The sequence below is a fragment of the Nicotiana tomentosiformis genome, chromosome 2, assembly GCF_000390325.3.
Source record: "Nicotiana tomentosiformis chromosome 2, ASM39032v3, whole genome shotgun sequence".
Classification (NCBI taxonomy): domain Eukaryota; kingdom Viridiplantae; phylum Streptophyta; class Magnoliopsida; order Solanales; family Solanaceae; genus Nicotiana; species Nicotiana tomentosiformis.
Window position 1 is genome coordinate 18,331,483 of NC_090813.1, and position 22,496 is coordinate 18,353,978.

At 36.7% G+C, this 22,496-nt stretch overlaps 1 protein-coding gene and 1 long non-coding RNA gene across 8 annotated transcripts; one reads left to right on the forward strand and one right to left on the reverse strand.

The window, feature by feature from the left end:
- Window positions 1–403: 403 nt before the first annotated feature.
- On the forward strand, window positions 404–19,252 carry LOC104117818 (probable 3-deoxy-D-manno-octulosonic acid transferase, mitochondrial). 7 transcript variants are annotated; one of them, XR_011413716.1, is made up of 13 exons: window positions 404–732; window positions 7,784–7,877; window positions 9,180–9,222; window positions 9,744–9,866; window positions 10,186–10,305; window positions 10,398–10,476; window positions 10,728–10,844; window positions 11,728–11,825; window positions 12,360–12,450; window positions 13,170–13,289; window positions 13,431–13,501; window positions 14,318–14,680; window positions 18,502–19,252. XR_011413716.1 is itself a non-coding variant. In XM_009628936.4 (13 exons), exons 1-13 carry the CDS (start codon window positions 534–536, stop codon window positions 18,508–18,510), a joined length of 1,356 nt encoding a protein of 451 aa, XP_009627231.1. In that variant the 5' UTR covers window positions 404–533; the 3' UTR covers window positions 18,511–19,252. The 7 variants fall into 7 exon arrangements, 6 of the variants coding, with proteins under 6 accessions (XP_009627231.1, XP_009627234.1, XP_009627229.1 ...); XM_009628936.4 differs by having other exon boundaries at window positions 14,318–14,509; XM_009628939.4 differs by lacking the exon at window positions 18,502–19,252 and adding an exon at window positions 13,599–13,697 and having other exon boundaries at window positions 14,336–14,473.
- Window positions 18,707–19,812, reverse strand: LOC138906390 (uncharacterized). The gene is made up of 2 exons (XR_011413717.1): window positions 19,520–19,812; window positions 18,707–19,100 (listed from the first exon to the last, which is right to left on the reverse strand). It is a non-coding gene; the product is annotated as an uncharacterized lncRNA (long non-coding RNA).
- Between the last annotated feature and the right edge of the window lie 2,684 nt (window positions 19,813–22,496).

Consider the following 22,496-nt stretch of genomic DNA (forward strand, 5'->3'; position numbering starts at 1 on the left):
AGTTTTAGCTTAAATGTGAAACAACTTCATGCTATATTAGCATGAAGTTTTAGCTTCAACATGTTAGCTTCTAGGTGAAACAATTTCATGTAAGTGTGATTTTGAAGATGAATCTGGTTTTTTGATAAAGCTGCTGAGATCTTTTTTCACGAATGAGGTTTCAGATCACGCGATTAATGCGTTATGCATGTTTTATATCTTTTGTCAGGGGTGTAATTATCATATTATTACGGATTTTTTGTCATCTGGCTATCAAATTAATAAATTTTAAAAATAGGGTATATGTCAAAATGTGACACAAATATAGGGTAAATTCTCAATTATTGATGGTGCAAATATTTGGAAAAAAAAACAATAAAGGAAAGGAAAAAAAAGCATATAAAGCCGTTACAAGATGTGGCCTACAGTGAAATAGACAAAAGCGAAAAGAGGAACCCATTACTAGAGTTTAGCTCATTTTGCAATCCATTTGGGACGCGGACTCCATTGTTCACAGCTCAACAGTATAACACTGCTCAGAATTATCGGGGAAAATGAGGAGGGAGAGAGGTGAATTGGTATACAAGATTTACAGAGCCCTAACTTATGGCCTATCGCCGCTGATTCACCTTCACCTGCGGTGGCGCAAATTCCGAGGCCTCGAACATCCTCTCCGCTGGCGCGAGCGTCTCGGATTCCCCTCTTTCCCTCGCCCCCCTGGCCCTCTCCTCTGGTTCCACGCTGTCTCTCTTGGTCATTCTCCTTATCCTTTCATTTTTACTACACTGATTCTAACTCCAATTTATATATAAGAAGAATTAGTGTGTATGTATAGATGCATATGCATACACATATACAGATTCATACATTTCGCGCGTGTGTGTTTTTATATAGAGTTTAAGTTCTATGCATCGACTGTATTTACACAATCAGGTCATTTGAAAAGTGATTGCTTCAAGTAATTGTTGAGGTTTTTGTTATTTAAGATGAAATAGTCTTAAAATGAGGATGAATGGGAAAATGGAGGGAAAATAAAATTTTTTTGAGTAAAATTTTAAGGTTTCCCCGGAAAAGATTTTTGGTGGGTATATATATAATTGCTCTTCTTGTAGCTCTTAAAGAGTTAAGAAGAAAGCAAGTCTCGCGCCGCCGCCGTCGTCGCTTGCTCGGCTACGGCTTCGGATTCGGATTTGGTCAAATGATCGATTGATTGATTAATTTTTTGGATCAAATTTATTTGTTAATAGTAAATATTAACGTAAGATTATTCGCATTTGTAACGGATATGTTCCAATCCGTGTATTGACCACCAGCTGCAATAGCAGCCGCCTAATGCTCTTCCCAGTTCCCACCATGGCCAAGTGCCTGCTCCACAAACAAACTAGTGCATGCTACACCATGGAGGGTGGAGGGTCGTTCATCTTCAAAGCTGACTGCTATAAATATGTGCAGCAGCTGTTGAAGAAAGACACAACATCACCAACCACTGAAAACGCTCAACTTTGGCTATACATTGCACTCCTTCCTCTCAGCATTTCCATACGATTTTCTGAGTTTCTACTCCTTTGTTCTGCATTGTTTTAACTTCAAACAAAACAACTGTAAGTGTGATTTGCTACCGAACTTTGTGTTTGCTGAAACACTGGGGTTTGAAGTACCGCTACACCAGTGTGTGATTCGTTCTATCCTAGGAGGAAATAATCCATAACCTTGGGTACTAGGAGGGGGGCTCGAATTAATTACTGTTTCATTACGATAACTTATATTTTACAGAATTATTATTTACAAATACGTCAATATTGGCGGGACTAACAATCTTAAGAAATTTTAATATTTATTTCTGTATTTGTGTTATTCTTATTATTCTGCAAACTAAAACCTTTGTGGTTTTGTGTACTCCCGTTTTGGAGAGTAAAGCCTTCGTGGCGTTTTGTTGGAGATTAAAATCTACGTGATTTTTACTCCAGTTTGAAAACGTTTATTAAACGTTTGTTTGTGTCATTCTTTTACAGAAAAAATGACGACTGAAAGCGAAAACCAAGCTGTTCCGACGGTGACTGCCAATGCATCGACAAGCCGAACACCGGCGTTGGCACCGGCAGAAAAACCCGAAAAATTTTCCGGGATTGATTTCAAGCGCTGGCAGCAGAAGATGTTCTTCTACTTAACTACGTTATGTCTACAGAAGTTCATCAAGGAAGATGTTCCTGATCTGCCAGATAAAACTTCAGAGAATGAACGCTTTATCGTGATTGAAGCGTGGAAGCATTCTGATTTTTTATGCAAGAATTATATTCTTAGCGGACTGGATGATAATCTGTATAATGTATATAGTGGCGTGGAGACGTCAAAAGAATTGTGGAATGCGCTTGAAAAGAAATATAAAACTGAAGATGCCGGGATGAAGAAATTCGTTGCCGCAAAATTTTTGGACTACAAAATGGTAGATAGCAAGTCTGTTATTACCCAAGTCCAGGAATTGCAAGTGATTATTCATGATCTACTTGCTGAAGGTCTTGTCATCAATGAAGCATTCCAAGTAGCAGCAATGATTGAGAAGTTGCCTCCGTTGTGGAAGGACTTCAAAAATTATTTGAAACACAAACGAAAGGAAATGTCCCTTGAAGATCTCATTGTTCGGTTGAGAATCGAAGAGGACAATAAAGCTGCTGAAAGGAGAGGCCGTGGAAATTCAACAATAATGAGAGCAAATATTGTTGAAGATAACAAAAAGAGGAAGAAGGCTTCTGGTCCGAAATACAACCCAAGCAAGAAGCGGTTCAGTGGAAACTACTACAACTGTGGGAAAATCGGACACAAATCTACGGAGTGTCGTGCTCCGAAGAAAGACAAGAAAAGGGGTCAAGCAAACATGGTAGTAAAGCATGATGATGTTGATAACTTGTGTGCCATGCTTTCTGAATGTAACTTGGTGGGAAATCCTAAATTGTGGTGGTTTGATTCAGGAGCCACTCGCCATGTTTGTGCAGTTAGAGAAGCTTTTGCTACTTATGCTCCTGCTGGACCCGGAGAGACAGTTTATATGGGAAATGCTTCAACAGCAAAAGTTGAAGGATATGGGAAGATATTTCTGAAAATGACTTCTGGCAAGGTCATGACTTTGAACAATGTCCTTCATGTTCCCGAAATGAGAAAGAATTTAGTCTCTACTGGACTTCTTGTTAAGCACGGTTTTAAGTGCGTTTTTGTGTCCAACAAGGTTGTCATAAGTAAGAATGAAATATTTGTAGGAAAAGGTTACCTCACCGAGGGCCTTTTCAATCTAAATGTAATGGTTGTGGAAAACAATAATAATATTTCAGCTTCTTCTTACTTACTTGAGTCAAATAATTTATGGCATGTACGTTTGGGTCATGTCAATTATAAAACCTTGCGGAAAATGATTAACTTGGAAGTACTGCCTAAGTTTGAATGCGAAAAATTAAAATGTCAAACATGTGTGGAATCTAAGTATGTTAAACATCCTTATAAGTCAGTTGAAAGGAATTCAAATCCTTTAGACTTAATTCACACAGATATTTGTGACATGAAGTCAATACCATCTCGCAGTGGAAAGAAGTATTTCATAACTTTTATTGACGATGGTACTCGATATTGCTATGTTTACTTACTGAATAGTAAAGATGAAGCAATAGACGCATTCATGCAATACAAAAATGAAGTTGAAACGCAACTTAACAAGAAAGTAAAAATGATAAGAAGTGATAAGGGTGGTGAATATGAATCTCCTTTTGAAGAAATATGTTTAGAATATGGAATTATTCATCAAACAACAGCCCCTTACACGCCCCAATCTAATGGGATTGCGGAAAGAAAGAATCGCACATTAAAGGAGATGATGAATGCGTTGTTGATAAGTTCTGGTTTGCCACAGAACTTGTGGGGGGAAGCCATTCTTACGGCTAATCGAATATTAAATCGAGTGCCCCATAGCAAAACACAATCCATTCCATATGAAAAATGGAAAGGAAGGAAGCCCAACTTGAATTATTTTAAAGTGTGGGGGTGTTTGGCAAAAGTGCAAGTTCCTAAACCCAAAAGGGTAAAGATAGGACCGAAAACCGTTGATTGTGTTTTCATAGGATATGCGACAAATAGTAAAGCATATCGATTTCTGGTTCATAAATCAGAAAATCCCGACATTCATAATAATACGGTTATAGAATCAGATAATGCTGAGTTCTTTGAAAATATATATCCGTATAAAAAGGAATGTGAGTCGTTTGGTGAAGGATCTAAACGACCTCGGGAAGAAACAAAAGAAAGTATATGTAATCAGGAGGATCCAAGACGTAGTAAACGTCAAAGAACGTCTACTTCATTTGGACCAGATTTTGTGACTTTCTTATTGGAGAATGAGCCTCAAACATTTAAAGAAGCTATGACTTCTTCCGAATCATTGTTTTGGAAAGAGGCAGTCAATAGTGAAATAGAATCCATATTGAACAACCATACATGAGAATTGGTTGATCTTCCTCCTGGAAATAAACCTTTGGGTTCTAAATGGATTTTTAAGAGAAAAATCAAAGATGATGGCACTATTGATAAATTCAAGGCAAGACTCGTAGTCAAAGGGTATAGACAACGAGAAGGTCTAGACTACTTTGATACATACTCTCCAGTTACAAGAATTACGTCCATACGGATGTTAGTAGCATTAGCTGCAGTGTATGGTCTTGAAATTCATCAAATGGATGTTAAGACGGCCTTCTTAAATGGAGAGTTGGAGGAAGAAATTTACATGGAACAACCTGAAGGGTTTGTGGTTCCAGGTAAAGAAAAGAAGGTATGTAGACTTGTTAAGTCTCTTTACGGACTAAAACAAGCACCCAAACAATGGCATGCGAAATTTGACCAAACAATGTTGTCAAATGGTTTTAAGATAAATGAATGTGATAAATGTGTGTACATTAAAAATGTTCCAAATCACATAGTCATTGTTTGCCTATATGTGGATGATATGCTGATAATGAGTAATGACATTGCCAACATAAATGCTACTAAGCGTATGCTCAATAGCAAATTTGATATGAAAGACTTGGGAGTTGCTGATTTAATTCTGGGAATTAAGATCCATAAGACTCCTCAAGGTCTGGCATTGTCACAATCTCATTATATTAAGACAGTACTTGAAAAATTCAAGCACTTGAGCTTTAAAGTTGCAAAGACTCCAATTGACGTGAATCTTGCATTAGCAAAGAATAAAGGCCAAAGCATATCACAATTGGATTATGCTCGTGTGTTGGGATGCTTAATGTATATCATGAATTGTACACGACCAGATATAGCTTGTGCTATAAGTAAACTGAGTCGATATACGAGCAATCCAGGCCAATCTCATTGGATGGCAATGAAACGAGTTTTGGGATATTTAGAACATACCCAGAACTTTGAATTGCACTACAGTAATTTCCCTGCGGTGATTGAGGGATACTGTGATGCAAATTGGATCACCGGTTCAACTGATTCTAAGTCCACGAGTGGATATGTATTCACTATTGGTGGAGGAGCGGTATCTTGGAAGTCGTCCAAACAAACATGTATTGCCCGCTCTACAATGGAGGCTGAATTCATAGCCTTAGATAAAGCCGGTGAAGAAGCTGAATGGCTCCGGAATTTCTTGGAAGACATTCCATTTTGGCCCAAACCGTTGGCACCAATATGCATACATTGTGATAGTCAAGCGGCAATTGGAAGGGCTGGGAGCGTTATGTATAACGGTAAATCTCGTCATATACGACGAAGACATAAAACCGTTAGGCAATTACTCTCTAGAGGAATTATCACGATTGACTATGTAAAGTCAAGTGATAATGTGTCGGATCCACTTACAAAAGGCCTAACTAGAGAGGTAGTTGAGAAATCATCAAGGGGAATGGGGCTATGGCCGAGAACAAGTCATTATGGCGGTAACTCTACCTAGAAGACTGGAGATCCCAAGATCTAGGTTCAAGGAGATCAAACAAAGTCATTAATGACGGTTCAACATTGTCAAATAAAATTTTAGTCCGTTCTCGTGATGAGACAATGTTCAGTACCAAGGATAAAGCACTAAGGCTTTTTAATGATTTCTAAATTTGATACAGGGTATATCAAATAGTGTATCTACAGGATGACACGTTTAGGAATCACCTATGTAAGTGTGAAGTGTTAGCCGCTTCAAGGAGAACTTTGTAAGGCCAGTTCTCTACGCACTTATGAAACCAGGCGGTGTTCATGGCTGAAACGAACACAACAATGAGAGCCAAAGACGGTTAAGGGTCGGTTGTGTGACTTATGGTTGTCTAGGTATACACCAAAGTTCGATGGTTCAAAGATATCAAATCTACCGATTGACCGAGTATATCCGACATAAGTTCACTACGGAAAGTTCAAAGGAAACCTACTTATCCAGATGCGATTAATCCTTGCTTGCAAATCACACAGTTTTTCCATGCATACTTCCGTGATATAGCCATTCCCCATTCATGTGGGGATTGTTGAGGTTTTTGTTATTTAAGATGAAATAGTCTTAAAATGAGGGTGAATGGGAAATGGAGGGAAAATGAAATTTTTTTTGAGTAAAATTTTAAGGTTCCCCCCCTTGACAATGAGACATTGTCCCATATTGGAAGAGGAAAAGATTTTTGGTGGGTATATATATAATTGCTCTTCTTGTAGCTCTTAAAGAGTTAAGAAGAAAGCAAGCCTCGCGCCGCCGTCGCTCGCTCGGCTCGGCTTCGGCTACGGCTACGGCTTCGGCTTCGGCTTCGGATTTGGTCAAATGATCGATTGATTGATTAATTTTTTGGACCAAATTTATTTGTTAATAGTAAATATTTAACGTAAGATTATCCGCATTTGTAACGGATATGTTCCAATCCGTGTATTGACCACCAGCTGCAATAGCAGCCGCCTAATGCTCTTCCCAGTTCCCACCATAGTCAAGTGCTTGCTCCACAAACAAGCTAGTGCATGCTCCACCATGGAGGGTGGAGGGTCGTTCATCTTCAAAGCTGACTGCTATAAATATGTGCAGCAGCTGTTGAAGAAAGACACAACAACACCAACCACTGAAAACGCTCAACTTTGGCTATACATTGCATTCCTTCCTCTCAGCATTTCCATACGATTTTATGAGTTTCTACTCCTTTGTTCTGCATTATTTTAACTTCAAACAAAGCAACTGTAAGTGTAATTTGCTACCGAACTTTGTGTTTGCTGAAACACTGGGGTTTGAAGTACCGCTACACCAGTGTGTGATTCGTTCTATCATGGGAGGAAATAATCCATAACCTTGGGTACTAGGAGGGGATTAAATTCCTTAAGGAAACACTGTGAATTCAGTGGGCTCGAATTAATTACTGTTTCATTACGATAACTTATATTTTACAGAATTATTATTTACAAATACAGCAATATTGGCGGGACTAACAGTAATTGCAGTTAACTTCATTTAACAACATTGATTTGTGACCTAGAATAAATGATCAGAAACCTGCTATAACATATTAAATTACTCTAATGGTGTAAAAAATTCATTACACTGTTAGTGTATATAACATAAATCGTTTTATATAGGCACTAATTTTTTCCGCCATTGTGTATGTACTTGTAATTAATAAAATATGTATCCGTGTCTATTGTGAAGTATGGTGGCCGATTTTTTTTTATCTCTTTTCATTTTTCCAGCTACTCTGCTCAATTCTTTGGTTCATTTGTAATTGTTGATGCTTCTTTTCCTTTTTCTTTTTTACTCCCTAATTTAAAACTGTTATTATTGTTTGTTATAATGTGGAATTAGGTGAAGGAATGTGTGCAATTCCAGTGATTAAATGCTGCATAGAGAGGAGGCCTGATGTAACTGTCTTAATGACGACTACCACCACATCAGCATTGTGAGTCTCTAATTTGAATTCCAAGTTCAAATGTTATTTTATTTTTTATTTTTATTTTGATCATTGCAGTTTGTTGCTTTGTTATTTCCTATCAAATTTCTTGCAACATCTTGCACTAATAGAAAAGTGGTTTTGTTAGTCTTTTCACCTGACAATGATTTTCTATAATTTAGGGATGTAATGTTCGTTTAGTTTTTTTTTTCCTAAATAAAATGGAGATATATGAAAAGGATGGTCCTGTGATTTGGGGAGGTTTAGGGAGGTTAAATTCTTTGATTTATGCAAGTTGTATACCTGCGGTAATAGCCCTGTACGGAATATGTGTGTCCCGAGAATCTTAGGAAAAAATATCGAGAAAAATAAACATTAAAAATCTCTGGATTGATGTCAAAAGTTTATGTTTTTTGCTGACCCAAGATTAGAAAACTCTTATGGATAGAAAGACCAAGCAATGTGGGGGATGAACATCTTCTTTAGGGTCTTGTATTTGTTTCTTTTTAAGCATTTAAATATATGGGGTTGATTTTAATTGTGGTGCACATTACACGAGATGAGTGCTTTTGATTCAATACCGTTTTGAATGCTATCGGTCTTTATTCTAGAGAATAAAAAAAGCTCATGTATTATCATGATGACTTATATATATTGTATTGAAAAGAAAATATATGAAAGCATGCACCTGAAACCAAAAATATTTGAAAATGTAGAAGTACTTGATATAAAAGTTTGGACAAGAGTCAGGAGGTGAAGCTATTACGGGGAGTCAGGTGTTGCACAATAGAACAGCTAAGAGGTGTATCATAAGTCATAACCTGTTTTAACTTGTTTTTCATTCATTGCTGGAAGAGTTTGTAGATGTGAATTCATTCTGTATCTTCTTTGATCACTATAGTTATTGCTGAACAGAAGATGTGATCTACAGAGACAATATAAGGAGTCTAGGGTTCAAAGGAGAAAAGGAATTTCTCGAGTTCCGTTGTGTTTCAATATTTCCATGATAAATAAATTCAAGGTCTTTTTACGTACTACTAGTGTAGGGAATTTACTCACTTCCTATAGTTTTAACTTTTAACTTGTAAGAAACTGCATCATCAGAATGAGAGACATTCTTCCACCTCTTTTTTCATTTTCCATTGAAGAGAAAAGTCAGTATGTCTAATCTACTTTTTGCTTTCCTACTGTAAGGTAATAAAAAACCAGCTTTGTGTAAAATTGCAGTGTCAGCACACACAATGTTTTCTACTTTCTGTTCTGCTGAAAAATACAATATTAAGTAGTATCTGATTCTTTGCTTTCTTACAGTGAGGTGATAAAGCACCAGCTTCCAAATAATGTCATTTATCAGGTATTTGTTATGCTGTTTCCTTAAGACTGTATTATGCTTGATTTCTTGACATCACTAAGTTGAGTTGTCTGACAAGGCACTGCTGTTCCAAATTTTTGAACATTTGCAAGCGTAATTGTTTTTTAAAGAATCAATTATCATGGTGTGTAAACCACAATCTCTTCTTCCTCCCCTCATGTTATTTTTTTCCCCTCCACAATTAAATTATCATTTTTTGTGGACCCTAGGATCTTTTCCATTGCTGTGATTTTTTTCACCCTTCCCCTTTCTTCTGAGCCACACTGGAAGAATGACCCTGTTCGTTTGCAACATTCTTATGATGTTCTGGCATTTCTTTTTCTGTACACGTGTTTCTTCTGAATCTTACTCTTGAGATGCCTAGTTCCATGGACAAGACTGAAGCACTTATAGTAGCAGACTATCAATTACAATTTATGTGTCTTTCTTACCAAGGCTAGAAGGTAGAAGGAGTGCCTCTGACATGTCTCTTTTTTTTTTTTTTTTTTACACAAATGTACCAGTTTTCTCCCATTGACACTCCAGCTGCCATTGATGCTTTCCTTTGTTATTGGAACCCAAATGCAATCATTTTAATTGAAAGTGAGCTCTGGCCAAACCTCATTATAGGTGCCGCAAAGAAAAGGGTAAATACATCTTATTCTATGAATGCTGCTGAACTTAGAGATATGCTATTTTAGTTTCTAGTATCTTGGCTAAGGCTTGTGTTTTATCATCTTTATATTTTTCTGTTATGAGGTAACTGATGTAATGGAAATTTATTTTATTTTTTCATGAGAGGACTATATCATTTAACCTATTTTATTGTTCAGACACCTAGTTTAGCGGGTTAGCATCAATTAATTTTGTTCTTCTTTTTTTCTTTTTTGTATTTCACATTCTACTCACTTGTATATTGGTATAATATGTCTTTCTCTACTTTTACACTCCCGTTATGCTACTCAGATTGCACTTGCATTGCTTAATGCTCGAATGTCTGCAAAATCTTATGACAGTTGGTCTCAATCGTTTATTATTCCTCTGACATCATTGATGCTCTCTAAATTCTTGCTGATTCTTCCACTGGTACGTCTCGTGTTTTTTCGTTGACGTGTTTGTGATCATCTTTTAAAGGCATAATCTTACCTTTAAGCTTCTGCATTTATATTTCTACGCAGAGCACTACACAGGCAATTCGTTTTCAACTGCTGCAGTGTCCACCATTCATCATAAATTTTTGTGGCGACCTAAAGTATGGTATGGCCAAAACTAAAAATACCTGATCTTATTGTCTTGCATGTACATTGGAGCTACTAGCACTTCATAATAATACTCTTTTTTTGTATATCCTTTAGTTTACTGTGATTATTTGTTTCTTCTTAGTGGCTTAGGAATACACGTATGGCTTCTTTCTTTTTCAGGTTCAAGAATATTTGTCACATCTACCGCTGCTTACCAGAGAGCAGGCGTTGTACCCTACTTCTCACTTCCTTTTTTTCCTGATTTAGCTGTAGGAAACATTGAGACTGCTGAGGGGGATCAGAGAGCTCTGGAAGAGTTGCAGGTACAGCTTATGAACAGAAAGGTTTGGATGGCATCTTCCATTCATAAGGGTGAAGAAAAAGGTAAATTTCTTGATGTATAATATTTCCCTGTATTAAAGACAAGATGAAGGAACACAAAGAATCTTGAGGCAAAGGGAGTTGGATGAGAGAGTCTTAAAGCCCCATTATCCTATGCTGTTATACCATGGTAGTAGTCTGAGATTGAGTTCATGTAGGCACGTGTGTGAACAAAATATGTTGTGGTTTAGTCCCTTACCTTCAATTTTCTCTAAGGTGTTTTGGATAGGTTAAGTGGTGAAAGGTGGAGGTAGAGGAACTAGGCACGGGGGCTGGGCCCTCAAACTCATCACTCATGACTTCATGAGTCTATGACTGAGTAAAGAGAAAACTCACGGAGCATTAGTGATTGGAAGAAAAATGATTGCTGGTAGATGGTTTATTTTGATTGGGGGCCAGGAACTCAGATGTTTGTATGGGTATCGATACCTACCCAGTTGATTGTTTCTGTGCCAAGTCTGTTGTCATGCATTTACGGCTGAAGTAAAAAATTCCTAGTGGTTCAGATTGACCTTGATTTCCCGCTTCAGCTAACAAAGTTTAAGGTGATCTGCTCTCTGTTTCTTCTTGAATCTAACTTAAGAATGTTGTTCTGCTTCTAACTTATCTATAAAAAAAGGAAGAGAATTCTGTTCTACTTCTCTATCACTTCTCTAAAAAGATACATGTGAGGATGTTCTCTTTTACGGTTATCAAGTGGTTGTCTTATTGAAAAGGGAAAGGGAAAGGGAAGGGAGTTTTTCCCAATCTGAGAAGAGTAAATTTCTGCTCTTTGGATGGAGCAGAAAAGAAGTGAATTGAGTCTACTTCATGGTTTAGCGACCTTGAATATGACTGTAAGTTACTTTGTGCTGCTGAACGAAATTATGGCAAAATTGATATGCAGTCATGTTGGATGTACACAAAGCACTAAAGCAAATACATCCGGATATCATTACCATCATTGTTCCTCGGCATCCTCATCATGGAGAACTAATTGATTTGGTATGATTACTGTGCATTAGCCTATTATAAATGTTTTTATTTGTATTGATGATCCATCTATGTCCTCTTCAAATTGCTCTAGTATTTCTCTCCTGAACTTTAAACTTGACTTGACTGCATCATTAAGTTATTAACCATGACCATGCACCACGTTCTTGCCATTAAAAATGTCCTCATGTTCACATGATTGGATGTCAAAGAGACCTTTATCGACCAGGGGAGAATTCAGGGGGGCGGAAGGGGGTTCGCCGAATGCAAAATTTGTTTTGTACCTCATATTATATTTTGAATCCCCCTGACCACAGCCCAAAAGCATTGCTCGGTGGTCAAAGGGGGTTCAAAACCTTTGTGAGGTCACTAGTTCAATTCCCACTGGCCATAGTCGCTTTTAAATTTAACTTTTTTCTTTTTTGAACCCCCTTATCGAAAGTCCTGCCTCCGCCACTGTTATCGGCCTTTATCTTAGAATATGGAACTTGTATATTAATTGCTCTATCAAGGCTAGATTATGATAGTCTTCTTCAACTTATGCAGGAACTAGAGAAAGAGGGAGTAAGGGTGGCATTAAGGTCTCGTCACGATAAGCTCCTGCCAGGAACAAACATATATGTGGTTGATACATTAGGTTGACTTCTTTTTGCTTTATGATATTCTTTAAGCTAGCTGACTAAGAGATTTTCTTTTTAGATCTACTTGTTTTAGCCATCCGCATTTCCATTCAAAAAGTTAGTGACATTATTGTTTTCTGTAGGTGAAGTAGTTGAATGGTCTCCATCATGCTTTTTCTATGAATTCTTTAGTAGGATCTCTAACAAACTGGGTAATAACTACATTAGAAATCAGAATCAGTTTTGGATTTTGTTACTTGTTAATAAGCTTTTTTCAAGTTGTGGGTAAAAATGCGTCTAATATAACTATTGGGTGTGTTGTATTCACCGATTAATGATCTTGTCTCTTGCCACCTGTTTAAACTTCTATATGACATGGATCCACATACTTCAACAAGGTACAAATAGCTAAAAGTTCCAATTTCCGAGTCTCACAAATTTTCCTTGTGTTTAGTTTACAGAGTAGAGCTAGCTTGCATATGAGGAGCAGGTCGAAAATCTAACCCCAAACAAAATAATAAAGAGAGAAAATCTATCCCCTCATACCACAATCCACATTATATCTATCCTTATATTATATGTTTGTCCACATAAGCTAGAAGATTAGGTGCAGTCTTAACTTCATAAAAAAGAGGATTAGCTACAGTGTTTAATTGATGAAATACTTTTTTTGCTTGTTAATGCAGAAATTTAAATGAAACAAAGTCACTGATTTTCTTATCATTCTGCTCTGTAGGTGAATTGAAAAAGTTCTACAGACTAACACCAATAGCCGTGATTGGAGGTTCATTTCTACCTGGTTCAGCTGGTCATAATATTTCAGAAGCCGCTGCAGCAGGCTGTGCTGTTTTGACTGGTCAATTTGGTTCCCTTCTTTTAAATAGAGCTTTTGATCGTTGGAATGCCTGGTTAATTTTGTAGTAGAATTCCAAGTTTGATTCTCATCCTGTGCATAATGTATATTTATATCGGTTCTTTATTTTGGCCTAATTGTCAGGTCCTTATATTGGTCATTTCTCTTGTATGGCAATACAGATGCAACAGTTGAATCCTTTGTCAGTATTACAGGTCTGGAAGCTTACTGTGATCTATATAATTCAGTTGATTTGTGTTCCTTTTTTCTTTTACAAGTATAACTCAGTTGATTTGCTCAAGAGTTCTACAGGACTGTATTCATGGTTTGCATTGGAAGGGAAGGATGGCAGGAATATTTTAAGAAGGGGGTGGTTGAAATGGTGCAAGACCTATGTAGTCAAATTTCAAGGTCAACATTTGTAGGCTTCTTGTCAAACACTAAATTGAAGAAAGTGGCTTGACCAACCTGTTGGAGAAATGGAAGAGTCAACACAGTATATAACCATTAATGAGAAGTGGGAAAGAGCATGGTTGCAGAAATCCTATTTATACTTATAAAAAAAAAAATCTGTGTCTATGAATATGGGAATGCAAGAATTCAATAAATTATTTAATAATAAAAAATGAATTAAGAAACTAAAACTAGCAAGACTTCTTATAATTAACAACCTTTAAGTCAATAGCCTCCATTGATTGACAAAAGCTTCAAGAATCTAGGTTTATTGTCTTTTGCTGAAATTCTGAATTTATTACATAGTACAATACATTGAAGTAAAGTACTCCATATGAATTTTGTGAGATATGTAAATATATACTGTAGCTTTTTATTTGCAACAGCAAAATATTTACTAAAAAGAGAATCCAACTGCAGATTTTATATAAATTGGCGCTGATGAACCTATGGTTTGTAGGGGGGGGGGGGGGTTTGGAAGATTAACACATAGAGTCATAGACAATATCATGTTGAAGTGTTTATTGTGGTTTACTTTGCATTTGATTTTTATCTTATCTCTTTGAGATCCTTGTCAGACTTCTTTGCGCTGTCAGGTTTCTGGCCACATTCTTGTTGAAGCTCTCAGCAACCTTCTTACTGATGCAAAACTTCTGGAAGCACGTCAAGAAGCTGCTAAACAAGCTTATCATGCTCTGTCTCATGGGATCACTGAAAATGTTTGGAGCCTTTTAGACTTGCACATTTTTCGGAATGCACTGGACACCGAGGTTTGATGCTGTGAACCCCTTTCTTCAGCTCATCCCTATCCATGATTGGTATTTGTCATGTTGAAAAGGTCTTGGCAAAGTTCCTGCTTCAATGTCATGATATCTGGAGCAGGGAACAAAAAATTCACGTGAAGAACATAAATTCTTTTCCCTCCTTCCCCTGTATATCAGGTGCTCTTCTGTTAATTTTCATTTAATGTGATGAGAAACGCCTCATCAGCTCATTGCATGCTAGTACCATTCGTGCAATACCTTATTAGATATCTGGAGCAGGGAACAAAAAATTCACGTGAAGAACATAAATTCTTTTCCCTCCTTCCCTTGTATATCAGGTGCTCTTCTGTTAATTTTCATTTAATGTGATGAGAAACGCCTCATCAGCTCATTGCATGCTAGTACCATTCGTGCAATACCTTATTGGATATCCGGTTTCCCTCTGTTTACTTCTCAGCTATAAGCTTCTTTGCCTGAACTTTCTTAGAAGGAAAATGTAGGAGCTTATAGTAATGCATTTCTCTCGGATCCCACCTCCACCACTAGATTTCACTAATGCTTCGGGTTATTTTTTTTCTATTCCTTCTCTAGTGTATCCTTGTAACTTGCTGATTGACCAAATTTTCACACTATTTCCGCTATCCTGGCATCCACAATATGGTGTTGATACTTCACTTACTCCCTTCAGGTATTGTAAACGGTAATATCGATTAGGGAGATTCATTATCAGTTAGAACCTGTATGGATCTAAGTTGCTCGGACACGGGTGCGGGTGTCCGACACTGGTGCGGATCTAGAGGTCGGATCTTTCAAGATGTAAATTTTAAGATTCGGGGATACGGATCCTAGTACGGATACGGGTGCGGGGATCCGGCTAAAAATAATTAAAAAAAATAAAAATCTCTCTAATTTATGAGAAATTTTGTGGAATACTTTATGTATAGCTTGTAAAGTGTGAATTTCCTTTTTATTCTCAAGTTGTAGGTAAGTAAAAGATTGATTTCCTAGATAAGATATGCTATTTTCTTCAAATTTACCCTAGTTTTAGTTCTGATTTCGGTAATCAAATTGTATCTCGTCTCGAACTTTTCTGTCCGTCGTGGTCAAAGTACCCAAAATTATTTGACCAGATCCGGTACGGATCCCATACCCACACCCATACTAGTGTCGTGTCGACACGGATACGACACCTAAACTGCCATGTCGGAGCAACTTAGGTATGGATCAATTAGGATGATTCTTAGCTTGTAATTATACATTCTTTATTTTCCTTCCTACTTTAGAACATGGGTACATCACTATTTAAAGCCCAATAACTTGAGGGAATAATCAAGCCGAATCATTCCCGAAACACCTCTTTATATTCTTCTCTGGGGGTTTTTCGAATCCCTTCTCTTAATTTTATTTTTATTCCCGAAAAAAGAAAAATCAACGAAATATCGTTCCGGCAAAACTAAGTTATGTCTCATCATTCTTTCACTGGCAGCATTATCTAGCCTCATCTAGCACATAAAGAAGATTTCCTACCATGTCCCCTATTTTGAGAAATCCACCATCTGCGGCTGCGGAGTAAACTATAAAGTTTCACCATATTCAATCGTTGTTGATACCACATGCAGTTGTGTGGCATCTTCTCTGGCGAACAATCTTGTCGGGAATCACTCTATTCTGATTGCCCGAATCTCCTGCATCCCTCTAATCCATCAACCACCCTCCCCAAGTGATGAACCACCGAATCATCGGAACTCAAGTTTGTCATCTTATTTCTTCAAGCGAGATTTCGGTTCCTTTCTGTTCTCTTGGTCATGGAACTTCCATTTTAATCCCTCTATTGTGATTCATAAAGAGAAGTTTCTCTTCCTTTACTACTTTGTTTCAGGGTGAACCTCGACGGTTTTGTTATTTTTTCTTCTCTAACATAACCTACACTACTCTGAAGGTCTTCTTCCTGTACTCCGCTCGAATTTGAGAAGATGTAATTTCTTTGAACCGGGCACTAGGAGTAATGTAGATATCGACTTGGCTTCCACATTCGCCATGAGGGCATAGATCCAGAAAGGGATTATTGTAATTCTGGTTTTCCCAAGCTTACTTCCGCATTCATCATGAAGGCATAGATCAAGAAAATTCTTTAAGTCTTCAACTCTGTTACTGTGGTTTAACCTATGTTGCTCAGACTCTCCGAAAATGTCACCGGGTGTGTGTCAGATCCTCCAAAAGTAGTGCATTTTTTAAGGATCCGACACTGGTGCGGCAACATTTGGACAGTCCGTGCAGCATAGGGTTTAAAAACCTTGAATTCTTTTTTCCCCTCAGAAACGATCATTTTGAACTTTCTTCATTCCCTGCAGTTGAGTAATCACAATGGGTGGAAGTTGCATACTAGTGGGTGCAAAAAATTCAAGCATAAGTGATTCGCTCAAATTACACCTATATAAATGGTGTAAGGCGGTCGATGTCAAATATAATAACCCAACTAGGTTGGGGTCGAATCCCACAGGGAGTAGGTTGGTGTGAAAAGGTTACTTTGAATAGTGTGTCACTTGACTAAAGCCGTAATTCTGCTCCATTAGTTTGGAAAGAATTTGGTAGTTGTGAATTGTTAAGAGAATTGATTAATTGGATTGAGAAACCAAGGTTGTGTCCCCTTCTATGGAATGTAATGTTATCGGTGTTAATATGATATATTTCTAATGGGAGGTCATTTGATATACAAATGGTTCCTAAATGACTATCCAATATTTCCCAATAGTTAGGTAGTATTTCCTCTTTATGATTTTTCCAAATATAAATGAGTTTCAATTAAGAGCAATCAATTTATGCCAAGTAGAACCTACTTATTCCTAAGCAATTCTATTAAACAAGGTTTAAAACCTTGAGTTCTTGCTATTCAATTCTACCAAACCCTAAATCACTTTTTCAAGTGAAAGATAAAGTAAATTGGCACTAGTTAATGTTTGCAACCATTAACCATAAATGAAGCATAAGAAATGAAATAAAATCAACTACCCATTATATATATATATATATATATATTCAATGGTAAACACTCATTAACATTACACCCACTTAGGGTCCACAACCTTAGTATTTAAATCTAGCTACTCATACTAAGATACAAGATCAAAGCATTAAAGAAAGTCATAAAAGCTTACAATGAAGACAAAGTCTTGGAATCTATCCAAAAAGCTCCAAAATAAGTGGTGTATTCAATGCTCTCAATGTAGGACCTTTTTCAGACAAGATGTCCCACAAAAACCTAGTTATTCTATTTATAATGGCCCAAAAGTCGCGGACAAAATGTGAAAAAAATAGCCCTTCAGGTTAGTATAAGATCGCAGAATGGACTGCGGAAGTGATCCGCGGTCCACAAAATCGTTGCAACGCCGCAGATCTTATCTTCAGCACTTCCAAATTTCTATCGCATATCAGTTATGCTGTCCGCAAACTGATTTCGCGGTCCGCATAATCGTCACTTTGGATTACTGGGAATTTCTCTTGCATTTGTGCGGCAATTCTGCGGTCCGCACAATGGTTATGCGATCGCATATCTGACTCTTAAAACTGGGCTGGGCTGGTTGCTTCTGCGATAGAAATGCGGCTCGCACATCACTTATGCTGTTGCAAATCTGCTTTCTTCATGGTTTTTGACATCTTTTTCATGTTCTTGGCTCTTCAAGTCCGGTTTCCTGCAAAATTACATAAGAAATGACTCAAAATACTTTAAAAGGTAAGCTAAAGTCTATGAAATTAGTATAGAAAGTGCCGCATTTCTACGGCACATCAATAAGGAGGGATACGTATACTACAAAATTCCAACCTATCAGTTAAGACAAAAAGAAGCTCCATGTCTAGAGGGGAAAAGTAAACAAGGATAGGCTGATTATTGAAAAAGATGCATCATTTATCAGTATTTTCTTATCATGTTGTTTACATTAGATTATCACAACTGAATACCATGATCTAGTGTGGTATAAGGATCTGGCTGACCTTTTCAGGTTCCATAATTCAGTGATTTAGTCCAATGATGTTTGATCGGCTGGAGTTGATGTTATTGCTGCAATCCTTCGAGTTAAGTTATGTGGAAGGAGCAGCAGAAACTCTCTCCTGGAAGGTTGCTCCAGGCTTGAAATGAAGAACATGATAATCTGAATGACGCGCATTTCCATTTCTACAGATTGGACGAGAAGCTCATGGCTACTATGACCAATACTTAGAAATCTCTTTCACCTCTGGGTTGATTTGTTCCTTTTCTAGCTGAATCACGCATGTTTGTGCCAGGTGCAGCGTTCTGAGCTTCACATAGTTAACAACTACGCCTCAGTCCCTAACAAATTGGTGTCTGGTATATGAATCCTGGCTGAGTTTCACAATGTTGCTGACCTAAAATGGTCCAGCTTCTATTGGGATCCATCAGTTCAACTATCATCAGATTTTTATTTTGGGAAATCTCACCGGATTATCCCTAGAATCTTGATGGTGGTTTTGGTAACAGGTTAACGCAATCATTATCTTCACAACAGAGGGGACATTCGTAGATTAAACATTCCGAAATATGTTCCGTTAACAATTTCTTACAATTGGCGTACTCTATGATCTTGTTGTTGGTTGAAAGATAATTTCTTCTAGTTTGTTAGTATATCTGGTACTTAGCTACCACGTCCATTGTTTTTTGAAAATTGCTACTGGAAATTGTTGCTCCTTGATTGTTACTATTTAATGCTACTTTTTCTCCCCTTTTATTGGAAATTGTTGCTCCCTGGTTGTTACTATTTGATGCTACTTTTTCTCCCCTTTTTCCTTGTTGTCTTTTGTCTCCCTCTTCTTTCTTTCTTTCTTCCCCCTTTCCTCTTCTTCTTCCCTTTTCTTCCTTGCCATCTTTTCTTGAGCCGAGGGTCTATCAGAAAAAGCCTCTCTACCTCTCCAGTTATGGGTAAGGTCTGCGTACACACTACCCTCCCCAGACCTCACATGTGGGATTATACTGGGTTTGTTGTTGTTGGCGTACTCTATGACTGGGCATGAACAATGACTGCTGGAACTCTATGCAATGATGAACTGGCATTGGCTGGGAGTAGTGAGAAGTAACGTGGTGCAATATTTTTTATTTATTTTGAAGTGGTACTATTTTAATGCATATTCGTATTTGGTGCTTTCTCTGGAGCAGAGTTCTCATAGTATGATTTTTATGAGTTGCGACAACTGTGGTTCTGATCCTTATGCTCACTGTTGAAATTCGTTACATGTGAGCTTCTGAGCTGTATATATTTAACTATGTATCTTCTGTAGCACTGTGCATGATGATGTCTAGGTGCAGTGTTACTGCTTGAAAACTATACCCAAACTCCATATTTGGCCTGGTCTGTCCCTAGCCGTCGAGAAATTTAGGAAGGGCTACTCTCTTCGGTAAAAAGCCCTAGAAAAATGAATAAGAAGAGAGTTTGATTGGATGAAACAACTTATGTTGACGAAGTTGCTCTTTTTGTTATAAATCTGTGACGGCAGAAGTAATAAATTTCAAGATTTGGGAGGCAAGGCTACTTTTAACCAAATCTATTACCTGTTTGGCATGCTTCTTTTTAGCCAATTTTTTTTTTTTTTGCTAGTTCTTTTTTTCAAAGTTAAGGTGTTTGGTCCAGCTTTTAGAAGGAAAAAAGTACTTTTAAGTAAACACAAAAGTAATTTTGGAGAAGCAAAATAAAATAGTTTATCCCCAAAATATTTTTGAGAAAATATACTTAGAAACTAATTAGTCTACAGTTATAGAAGTTGCAAGTATGTTCATGAGAAGATCTTAGCTCGAGTGGAAACTTATTCTCATATGTCTATTAAGGTTTTTTTTTCTTAATCGCAATCCTAAAGAAATTTAGGGTTGTTTTGGGTCGAGGTGAGTCCCAAGAACACTCTTCAGTGTAATGTTGGAAATTGGCTTTTTCTTAAATTTAAGTTCCACGGTCTGATTAGGCATACAGAAATTACTTCTTTCAAAATACGTAGATGCAGAAATGTCCGTGGAAGTTCGTATAGCACTACTTTACTTTGGTAGGTTATGAGGAAGTTCCTTAATAATGGACGAAACAAAGAATAACAACAATTATTACGCCTTTACATACAAATTATTATTACTCATATTTTATAAGTATCGGTTAAAGGAGCACTGTAATTTGTTTTTAAAAAAATACATATATGAGTCGCGTGGCGCTAGTATCAGAAAATGAGTGAAACTGCAAATCAAAAGGAGCATCTTGTTACTATAAATCCTAACTAGTGTAATAAACTATTTATATTTAGTACAAACAAATGTTCTAAAGCTTGAAAACAACTGTTGATCAGTGCATGTTATGTGTAAATAACGGGGTATTTTTATATACCTGTCCTTTGTAGTCTCCAATGGCCGTTACCTAAATAAAATATGAAATGACCAAAATAAAAAAGATACGACAGTCCCCACTACAACCTTTCTAGTATTACATATAATACGACAAACCAATTAGGTATACTTGTACGGCTTGCCTTTTGATATGCAAATTGTGGAGTATTTGTTGGTGGTGACATCCCATGGTTGATACTCATAGTTCTTATATGTTATATTACTCTCTGAGTTTCTGAATTTATTTTGGCTGGCACGAAATTGAAGAAAAGATAAGACTTTTAAACTTGTGGCGTAAAATGATGCACATATATTTTGTGTGATTATATATCATTCCATAAAGGTAAATTATTTTCGAATAAGGAAATGGGTCGGTTTTTTTTTCACTGACTAAAAAGAAAATACGTTCACATAAATTGAAACAGCGGGAGTATTATTTTTAAAATACCATTTTCTGTAACCCATTCAATATTATAGGGCTTTTTAGATGAATATATGTAGAAATTTGAAAACTCAATGCTTAATAATAGTGTCTAAGAAGATCCAACAGCGACTAAAGGGTTACATGGTGATATTAATAGTAGGGGACATTTACCTATCTATATTACATTATAAACTTATTTACCCTTCCTAAAGAGGTTATCACTTAATTACATTAGCATATACAATTTACCATTTATATACAAAATAATGTGTTAAATTCCAATCTTACTCATTTTCTCTCCCTCTTCTTCCTACCCCAAATTCAAATAGGATAGTTATTTGCTGAAACATAAAAGTTTCACCAAACAGCTTCCAGTAAAATTCCAACCCAGTAATACCATCAATTGGGTTAGCTAAGCTTAGAATTTACAAGAAGAATCTTTAGCTTAAAGTTTATAAGAACAATTAATACCATGAAACACATCTGGCTCATATGGATTTGCGGATATTACTCAACTGTAATTATGCCACAATTTCGCTTAATCATTGCTACTATCAGCACTAGTTTCCTCTGCATTTGTATCAGCTATGGTCTTCTTTTTGGACAATCCAAAACCTTGTGCATAATTCTCCCTTTGCATAATAAAATTAAAATTGAAACCTTAACAAATAATAACGCCTCTAAAGTAAGAAAGCGTCTTATACATGAAACTGAAAACGTTGACTTGAATACGTTGAGCTACAAGTCTAATTACTAACAGATTCCTAAACTCTTAAACTGTTGGTATTAGAAATTCGACTGTACATGGCAATTTGTTTGGATTTTGCAAAATTGTTTTTTTGTTTGGATTTGGCATTGTTGCAAATGATTGGGAATATCCTTTGGAGTTTATATCTAAATTTTAAGAGAATTTGGTGAAGATTCGAGGTGATTTTGGTTGGAATTTCAGATTGAAACTCGAAAAAGAAGACAAAAATAAATTGTATATATTTTGTTTGTCGAGTGTAGAAACGGTATACAAAATATCTACAACTTACATAATTGTATATCAGTTGTATATAAATTGTATGTAAATTATAGTTTTTGAGCGGATTTTGTACAAAAAAAACTGTATTTATGTTGTAGATAAATTATAGATTTTGACCGGATTTGTATATATTTTGTAAAAAAAACTTTAGTTACTTTCTGTAAATATGAAA